Source organism: Salvelinus namaycush, unplaced genomic scaffold, assembly GCF_016432855.1.
Source record: "Salvelinus namaycush isolate Seneca unplaced genomic scaffold, SaNama_1.0 Scaffold415, whole genome shotgun sequence".
Taxonomy (NCBI): Eukaryota; Metazoa; Chordata; class Actinopteri; order Salmoniformes; family Salmonidae; genus Salvelinus; species Salvelinus namaycush.
In genome coordinates, this window is record NW_024061104.1 from 75,004 (window position 1) to 85,326 (window position 10,323).

At 40.5% G+C, this 10,323-nt stretch overlaps 1 protein-coding gene across 1 annotated transcript; it reads right to left on the bottom strand.

The window, feature by feature from the left end:
• Positions 1-2,695: 2,695 nt before the first annotated feature.
• LOC120041206 (eukaryotic translation initiation factor 2 subunit 1-like) lies at positions 2,696-4,159 on the bottom strand. The gene is made up of 2 exons (XM_038986136.1): positions 4,021-4,159; positions 2,696-3,764 (listed from the first exon to the last, which is right to left on the bottom strand). Exons 1-2 carry the CDS (start codon positions 4,132-4,134, stop codon positions 3,639-3,641), a joined length of 240 nt encoding a protein of 79 aa, XP_038842064.1. The 5' UTR covers positions 4,135-4,159; the 3' UTR covers positions 2,696-3,638.
• Positions 4,160-10,323: the final 6,164 nt, after the last annotated feature.

Genomic DNA, 10,323 nt, shown 5'->3' on the forward strand with positions numbered 1-10,323 from the left:
TTAAAGGTGACATTATTTACTGTCTCTTCATATGATCCCGAATCCAAAATGCCGGAGTATACTATAGAGCAAAATTAAACATTTTGGCCTCACTGTCCAAATAAATACTAAGCACACACCATGCCTGGTAAAACATGGACTTATCCCCTCCCCTTATTTTGAGGGCTGAGGACATCTGACAAACTTTTATTTTGGAGTGTCCATTTAAAACTAGCTACTTTCTTTGACACAATTTGATCAGCTTACCTGATATGGTGGTTCCAAACTGGACCCTGACTAACAAAATGATGACAATAATCTGGGTCACCTACACAAAAGATTAGGAAATGTCATTTGTGTCATTCATTATTAGTTAGCTACAGAACTAAATGTGTTTTCACATGCCAAAATCTAGGTTTAGGACACATTGGGAGTCTGTACCTACACAGAGGGCTTCCTTTAGCCAGTAATAACAGGCGTTCGTCCGATAATTTAAAAAAAAAAGCCAATAAATAAAAGTGGCACCGTACAATTGTCCAGGAGAAGAAAAAATCAAATTTCTAAATTTGCCTATTAGCTTTTTAGCCGATTCATTGATGGATTCACCAGTCTACGTACATACATTTGACTGATCATGCTTAATTTGCATAATTTTGTGGAATTAAATTGGTGCATGTGTACACTATATTCCTTATGTATCTTTTTTTTATCACACACATACAGAGCCATTGAGTGGAAAATATGTCAGACTCTGCAAGAGCTACTGCTGCAGCATCTTGCTGTGCTTTCAAGACAACTGGGAACTCAGAAAAATATGAGGTCATTTCATGACGTCAGTGATCTTCAGGTCGTAAAGTCAGTGCTCTACAGGCCCCAGTTAGATGACGTTCAAATTTTTTTTTCCCAGGCAGGCTTCATCAACGTGTCAAACATCACTTTGCAACGAGCTGGAGGCTCATTTTTAAAAACATTTATTTTGAACATGTATCATGTATTTTGAAAACATACTTAACTGTTTAAAACCAGAACGTTTTAATACATTTTACGAGGCATGTTTTACCTTGCTTCAGATTAGCCTATTAGATCTCCTCTTTCTACATTTCTAACGGATATTTTCATCTGTCACGTGAAACCGCTTGACTGTGCAGTGCCCTCTCGACAATGGTGTTTTCCCGCCAATTGCATTATGGAACGAACATTCCTGCGTAGCCTACTTACTGCCCTGTGTGCATTACTGCGCTTATAATCTTAAGAAATAATAGTTTATCAAAGCTAAGCTAAATGTTCTGATCTGTTGCATCAGACTCATTGCTTTTTAACGTCTTTGTTTTATGTAGCCTAGGCCTTCTGCTACTGGTTGAACTTGGGATCTATCTTCCCACAAATGTCCAGACTCTGGAATAGACGATCTTTCTCGACAAGCTGACCAATATAATAGGTAGCCTAAACTTTTCTACTATAGTAGATTCACATAGGATAGTGATTTTGCTGTTCATTAACTTACTCATTTTGTTGGCTGAGGAAAAGTAAATGTCGACAGTTATTCTAACATGTTCAAAGTGCACATCAGAATTTGGTAAGATTTGGCCGCATTTTCCTAACATAAACCCTGCTACACAGACTCGCGATTTTGTGTCCCAAACTAACGTTAAGCAAGCAAAAATCAAACCGCTATGCAAGCTAACTACGTAGCTAGCACGATATTTACCTTGATTGAAGGTCGATTCATCTTCATAGTGTAGTATACTATGCTGTTACTAAGCAATTATGTAGTACGACAGTGTTACGTTACTACACCTAATAGGAAATGCACATGCGCACTAGTGTGCCCGGGAACCATAGAGCACGAGAGGTTTTGACAAAACGAAAACTAACTGTACTCCCGTCTCCTGCCTGGTCATTTCTCCACAACACAAATATTACACATAGTTTGTCGCCCTACAGAGCTAGCAATTTTGCAGAGTCGTATATATATTTTGCGACACTAGATGATTGACTAGTAAGCCTTCAGGGTTGTTACTAGCTACCGACTGCTAACACGGAATTCTGGGATTTGTAGTGCAGACAAACTACAACCAGAGATAATAGCAAAAATAGAATAATGAGCCAGATTCAGTTTCTACAGGAAGCTCAGGGACCGGCAGTGGTAATTTACTCATCGATTAAAAATGTAATCTCAATACAGTTTTCTGTTCCCAAAACTAGAATATGTTACGAACAGAGTAGATTAAGTTATGTAGACTTTACCTTTTTAGAAACGTTGGTAAAAGTGCGTTGTTTAGATGCGCATTTCAGAGTAAGTGTTCCATAACGGAAAAACGCAAATGTATTCAAAAACGCCCCAATAGGATCTCACTATCTCGTGCTTGTCCTGCCGAATATGGTTAATTTGCTTATTTTGTGAATGGGTGGAAGAAGGTCACCTAGCTGTTAGTGTTGGACTAGTAACCCAGCCGACAAGGTTGATTTGCCCTTGAGCAAGGCACTTAACCTTAATTTGCTCCAGGTGTGCTGTACTGCCATGGCAGACCCTATAAAGCACCACATTTCACTGTACATATCCTGTGCACGTGACAACAATTAAACATCTTATTTAAAATCTTTGATAAAGGCTAGAGTACCCACATGGACCTTTCTCCAACAGCTTCTGCTATAACTGCATCCCACATTTGAAAGTGAAACATGCACTTAAATTAATCACTTCTAACCTGATAACACATATTTACTTTTCTATTTGTTTAATGTAATGTTAAGAATGTAGTCCTGACAAAATAGAAATATATCCAGAATGCACCCTAAGTTATAAAGATCTGTGTGAGTTGGTTAGGTGAGCATTATTCTCTTCCGCCCGACATTTCACTTGAACCATATTGAGCAGGAAAACAACAAGAACGCTATTGTCCTTTCATGGAGTTGGGGAGATAGTCAAAACCACTTTCAAAAGTACTCATTCCTAAAATATGTCCTTGCTATATATAAAACACTTGTCTTATTATATTCTCAGAATCTATCTAAACCCCTACTCACTCTAGCCTGGTCCTATACTGCATGTGTCACAAAGAGTTGGTTAAAGAACATTCAGCACGGGACCAGGCTACCACCCCACCAACCCAAGCCTTGTCCCATTTTGTATTATATGTGCTGTAGCCAACTCTTCCACACAGAGAGGAGTTGGCTACAGCACAAAAAGGCTAATCCTACCCCAACCCACCCGTTCTTATGCAATTCAAACAGCTAGGGTTCAGTGATCATATTCAGTTGTTATTGTGTCCATTGGTATAATCACAGAGGCCTTTCCCAGCCCTGTTTGGCAGTATGACAGTCAGTGCCTGTAGCCATCTCTCTATCAGTCTCCCTGAGAGGGTCCCTGCTACTGATCCAAAGGGTTCAGTTGGAGAGACGTTCTAGAATGCTTGATTTGATATGAAGTTCGTCATCTCATCAGACAAGGCCTGTATTCATGAAATATCTCAAAATAGGAGTTCTGATCTAGGATAAGTTTAGCCTTTTAGATCATTATGCATAAGATTACATATGGGGGGGTGGGCTGATCCTAGACCAGCACTCCTACTCTGAGATGCTTTATGAATACATGCTCTGGACTGCATATGTATAATTGGTCTCGTCGTCGTATCCAATCCCTCAGTTCTTCATCTAGTTTAGTCCTCTGCCTTGGCCTCCATCTCTCCATCCTCGTCATCTCCGTCCACCTCAGCGTTCTCTCTCTCCAGTTGCTCCAGCTGGCGGGCCAGCTCTGTCTCATCTATGTCGGTCACAACCTTCGCCTGGAGGGGAGGAAAACATATAAGACAATTAACACATGGACATTGAAAGCGCAATGTCCTGAACATTGTTGCTGTTTTTAATACTGTTTTAATGTGAGATCTCTGGCGAGTAAGACTTCCAAAGCATGTATTACATATGGCAGGAGTTACAATTTTCTGTTTTACATGAAACTTCTACCACCCCACCTTGGACTTTCCATTGTCCCCCTCTTCCTAATGTATTAAAATACAGCAAACATGATTTTTATGTAAAATCCTCCATCTGGATGTTAAACACTCCTCGCTTCTCCTCAATCTTCTCTTTGATGGCAGCCATGGCCTGGTTGAGGACAGAGAGACCCTCTGTGCGCTCCAGTGTGGTGGTGGTCATGACGTAGCGCGGCGGCGCTATCAGATTAATCTGTCAGAGACCCAAAGAGACACAATGTTGTGATGCATATAGCCTTTTCCCTGACACAGATCTTGGACTAAAAGTCACTTTCAGTGGATGCTTTTGTCTTTTTTAATAAAAAAATGTATGTATATACAGTACCAGTCAAGAGTTTGGACACACCTACTCATTCAAGGGTTTTTCTTTATTTTTAACATTTTCTACATTGTAGAATAATAGTGAAGATATCAAAACTATGAAATAACCAATATGGAATCAGCTAACCAAAAAATATATTTTATATTTGAGACTCTTCAAAGTAGCCATCCTTTGCCTTGATGACAGCTTCGCACACCATTGGCATTCTCTCAACCAGCTTCATGAGGTTGTCACCTGGAATGCATTTCAATTAACAGGTGTGCCTTGTTAAAAGTTAATTTGTGCAATTTCTTTCCTTCTTTTAATGTGTTGTGACAAGGTAGGGGTGGTATACAGAAGACAGCACTATTTGGTAAAAGACCAAGTCCATATTATGGCAAAAACACCTCAAATAAGCAATGAGAAACGACAGTCCATCATTACTTTCAGACATGAAGTTCAGTCAATGCGGAAAATTTCAAGAACTTTGAAAGTTTCTTCAAGTGCAGCCGCAAAAACCATCAAGCGCTATGAAACTAGCTCTCATGAGGACCGCCACAGGAATGTCCCAGAGTTACCTCTGCTGCAGAGGATAAATTCATTAGAGTTACCAGCCTCATAAATTGCAGCCCAAATAAATGCTTCACAGAGTTCAAGTAACAGACATCTCAACATCAACTGTTCAGAGGAGACAATCAGACCTGTCTGAATCAGGCCTTCATGGTCGAAGTGCTGCAAAGAATCCACTACTAAAGGACATCAATAAGAAGAAGAGACTTGTTTGGGCCAAGAAACACAAGCAATGGACATTAGACCAGTGGAAATCTGTGCTTTGGTCTGATGAGTCCAAATTCGAGATTTTTGGTTCCAACCGCAGTGTCTTTGTAAGACGCAGAGTAGGTGAACGGATGATCTCCACATGTGTGGTTTCCACCGTGAAGCATTGAGGAGTACAGGGTCTGAATACTTATGTAAATGTGATATTATAGTTTTTTTTTTAAATATACATTTGCTAAAATGTCTAAAAACCTGTTTTTGCTTTTTCATTATGGGGTATTGTGTGTAGATTAGAAGCCTATCAGAAGCTTCTAAAGCCATGACATCATTTTCTGGAATTTTCCAAGCTGTTTAAAGGCACAGTCAACTTAGTGTATGTAAACTTCTGACCCACTGGAATTGTGATACAGTGAATTATAAGTGAAATAATCTGTCTGTAAACAATTGTTGAAAAATTGACTTGTGTCATGCACAAAGTAGATGTCCTAACCGACTTGCCAAAATTATAGTTTGTTAACAAGAAATTTGTGGAGTGGTTGAAAAACGAGTTTTAACGACTCCAACCTAAGTGTATGTAAACTTCCGACTTCAACTGTATACACACACACTACCGTTCAAAAGTTTGGGGTCACTTAGAAATGTCCTTGTTTTCTATGAAAACATACATGAAATTAGTTGCAAAATTAACAGGAAATATAGTCAAGATGTTGACAAGGTTATAAATAATGATTTTTAACTGAAATTATTGCTTTCGTCAAAGAATCCTCCATTTGCAGCAATTACAGCCTTGCACACCTTTGGCATTCTAGTTGAAGTCGTAATCTGAAGAGATTTCACCCCGTGCTTCCTGAAACACCTCCCACACGTTGGATTGGCTTGATGGGCCGTTCTTAGGTACCATACGGTCAAGCTGCTCCCATAGCTCAATAGGGTTGAGATCCGGTGACTGTGCTGGCCACACCATTATAGACAGAATACCAGCTGACTGCTTCTTCTCTAAATAGTTCTTGCATAGTTTGGAGCTGTGCTTTGGCTCATTGTCCTGTTGTAGGCATAGCGTTGCAAAATTGAGCGATAGCCTTCCTTCTTCAAGATCCCTTTTACCCTGTACAAATCTACCACTTTACCACCACCAAAGCACCCCCAGACCATCACATTGCCTCCACCATGCTTGACAGATGGCGTCAAGCACTCCTCCAGCATCTTTTCATTTTTTCTGCGTCTCACGGATGTTCTTCTTTGGGATCCGAACACCTCAAACTTAGATTAGGCTGTCCATAACACTTTTTTCCAATCTTCCCCTGTTCAGTGTCTGTCTTCTTTTGCCCATATTAATCTTTTATTTTTACTGGCCAGTCTTAGATATGGATTTTTCTTAGCAACTCTGCCTAGAAGGCCAGCATCCCGGAGTCGCCTCTTCGCTGGTAACGTTGAGACTGGTGTTTTGCGGGTACTATTTAATGAAGCTGCCAGTTGAGGATTTGTGAGGCGTCTGTTTCTCAAACTAGACACTTCAATATACTTGAGCTCTTGCTCAGTTGTGCACCGGGGCCTCCCACACTTTCTATTCTGGTTAGAGCCAGTTTGCGCTGATGGATGCTGATAATGGACCTCTGTACGCCTACGTAGATATTCCATTCCAAATCAGCCATTTCCAAATACAATAGTCATTTACAACATTAACAATGTCTACACTGTATTTCTGATCAATTTGATGTTATTTTAATGGACAAAAAAATGTGCTTTTCTTTCAAATACAAGAACATTTCTAAGTGACCCCAAACTTTTGAACGGTAGTGTGTGTGTGAACTTGTTTTCCTCCAGTGTTTGTAAACATTGTAAATGTAAACAAACACTGTATAGCCTCATAACATGGTTAAAACAATGTGTGTCCAAAAATGGATGTAGCACCTACCCCTTTTTTTTATTTTTTATTCTATCAAATGTGTGCGAGTTTGAGCATGTGTCCATTAGGCCTATGGATTCTAATGTACTTGTCCTCTTGCTCAGTTGTGCACCGGGGCCTCCCACTCCTCTTTCTATTCTGGTTAGAGACAGTTTGCGCTGTTCTGTGAAGGGAGTAGTACACAGCGTTGTACGAGATCTTCAGTTTCTTGGCAATTTCTCGCATGGAATAGCCTTCATTTCTCAGAACAAGAATAGACTGCCGAGTTTCAGAAGAAAGTTCTTTGTTTCTGGCCATTTTGAACCTGTAATCGAACCCACAAATGCTGATGCTCCAGATACTCAACTAGTCTAAAGGCGGCCCGTTTTATTGCTTCTTTAATCAGAACAACAGTTTTCAGCTGTGCTAACATAATTGCAAAAGGGTTTTCTAATGATCAATTAGCCTTTTAAAATGATAAACTTGGATTAGCTAACAACGTGCCATTGGAACACAGGAGTGATGGTTGCAGATAATGGGCCTCTGTAAGCCTATGTAGATATTCCATAAAAAATCTGCCGTTTCCAGCTACAATGGTCATTTACAACATTAACAATTTCTACACTGTATTTCTGGTCAATTTGATGTTATTTTGATGGACAAAAAATGTGCTTTACTTTCAAAAACAAGGACATTACTAAGTGACCCCAAACTTTTGAACGGCAGTGTATGTCAGAGCGGCATTGGACGAAGATACAGTGGCATAGTATAGAATACAGTATATACATATGAGATGGGTGATGCAGTATGTAAACACAATTAAAGTGACTACGATACCGTAGAATAGTGTGGAGTGCAGTTTATACATATTGTGACGACCCTCCTGCTCTGTCTGCCGTATTATTTCGCTTTGCTCTTGTTTTCCTTATTAGGATGTTGGCGGGCAGGGCTGGGAGGGTCGTCAGCGACATGGGACACACCTGGTCCAGGGTGTGTTCCCGGATAAATGCACCAATTCCCCATTCATTGGGGAGACTCTCCATGCAGACACATTTATAGATTTTTGGTTGTGGCATTTTTGTGGCCGTTTGGTTGCTTTGGCACCTTTCAACACCCCTCATTATCACATTTATGCACACAAACACTCACACTACTGATTACTGACTACACACACCATTGTTAATTGTATTTAGTTTACTTCAGTTAAGGAATAACAAAATATATTTTTGTTATCTCCACGAGCTGGTTTGTGATGAGTAATGCTAGATATGGAAACATTATTAAAGTGGCTAGTGATCCATTTCTAAAATTGGCAGTGATTCCAAATCTTTGTCTATAGGCAGCCGCCTCTGATGTGCTAGTGATGTTTCGCAGTCTGATGGCCTTGAGATCGAGAGACTGAAAAGCAGCTTCTGTCTACAGACCCTGGTTCGATTCCAGGCTGTATCACAACCAGCTGTGATTGGGAGTCCCATAGGGAAGCGCACAATTGTCCCAGCGTTGTCTGGGTTTAGGGTTTAGAACGTCATTGTATATAAGAAATTATTTTTAACTGACTTGCCTAGATAAAGGTCAAATCAAAACATGTAATTAAATACATTGTCTTTGTTATAGGACTGTAATTTGTTGCAATGCTTTTTTGTCATTTTATTGGCAATGACATGTGACTTGGATCATTACCGTCATTGAGGGTCCTCCCAAATGTGAGTAAAATGATGTCCTCTGTTTAATGGGGTGATTGTAGTCTATTCGGGTGGGAGTGGCTACTATTTTGATAACAGGTGAAACAAAAACAACTGTATCGCCAACCCTTAGCTTCGTCCAGCAACTACGCATTTGTATTAACATTTATTTGATCAATTCTGACTTTTACAGGTTAATATAAACGTAGTTTATAGCCTATCCTGGAAATGTGAGTCCTATCTATCCTCTCTGTTTGTTTTGGTACCCAGTGCCTGAAAAACAATGAACATGTGCTTTTAATGTATCATAATAAATCTGCGATAGTCAGAAAGTCCAATTGAATGGAGAAATCGAATGGGATATTGCGCTCACTTGTCAGTAAACTTGTGGACTGTTTAGTTCTATCCAACAAAGACGTGATAAACCCGAATCAGAACGTATATTGTGACGCAATAAGACGCTTTTATTATGCGTTCTGGTTTCATGTCCTTGCTCTTATTTTTGACATTGTCTGCCCAGATTTTGATATTTGCCTCTACGATCAACATCCTGCGAATTGTTCCAGCCTTGGATTTGCTGACGTTTAGGCTTCATCTGTTCATAGTCGAGCAGAACCAGTTAGCCCAATTGCCAACATGGCTGTAAATGTTTATTATGTATACATTTTTATTTTATGTATTCATCATTTCATACCCAAAGCCGCAGTCGAAAGGAGCTTCTCCGACTTCAAAAGATGTGCAGACGAGGAATGCAGTGGTAAGTACTTGGCACTAAACTCAAGCGAACTTTCAGGATGCTTCCATCTTTCCATAGCTAGCTAGCTTGACCGGCGTTGTCATTTCAAAGGGATAAACTCGGCTAACCTAGCGCAACTGTCGTTAACGTTAGTTGTAAATACTGTAATGAAACAGTTAGGGAGCAGGTCTCGAACCCTCGACCTTCTAGCCCGAAGTCCAGCACGCTATCGACTGTGCCGCAAAAGCATGCTCGTGCGGCAGAGTCGATTTCCGCGCTTATAACCCCAGGGTCGTTACACTACTCCCTCCTTTCAAAGAGCGCGTCCTCGCGCTAGCTTGCGACTCTACGTCTTACAGGAACGCGTTCACCGGCCAAGCACACACACTGTCGTGGATGCAAGGTCCGATCACTTCTGACACCAATGTAATGAAACAGTGGGGAGCAGGTCTCGAACCCTCGAACTTCTAGCCCGAGGTCCGGCGCGCTATCGACTGTGCCGCAAAAGCATGCTCGTGCGGCAGAGTCGATTTCCGCGCTTATAAAACCAGGGGCGTTACACTACCAATGCATAATAACCTAAGCTTGCTTAGTTGTAGCCGAATCGAAGTCTCGGCCTGTGTTGCCTACTGCCTGACTAGTTGCCAAATTCTGAAACTATAATAACTGTGTTTCTGTAGTAACTACATTAGTAGCTTGCACCATGTAAACAAGCTTTCGGCCTATACATTTTCTTGAACCCAAAGGCAAAGCCACACAAGGGCCCATAGCTAATCCAAACTTGTGAACATTGACTAACTAACTACATGACAACTTGCCAATTGATCTGGCAGTCTTCTTAGTTAACTAACTAGCTAGCTACACACAATAATAGAGATGTGAGCTTAATTGTAATCAACTACTATAGTTACTTACTAAATTGACCATAAATATATCATACTTCTGTGTTGGTTTAGGAAGCAAATTGCAAG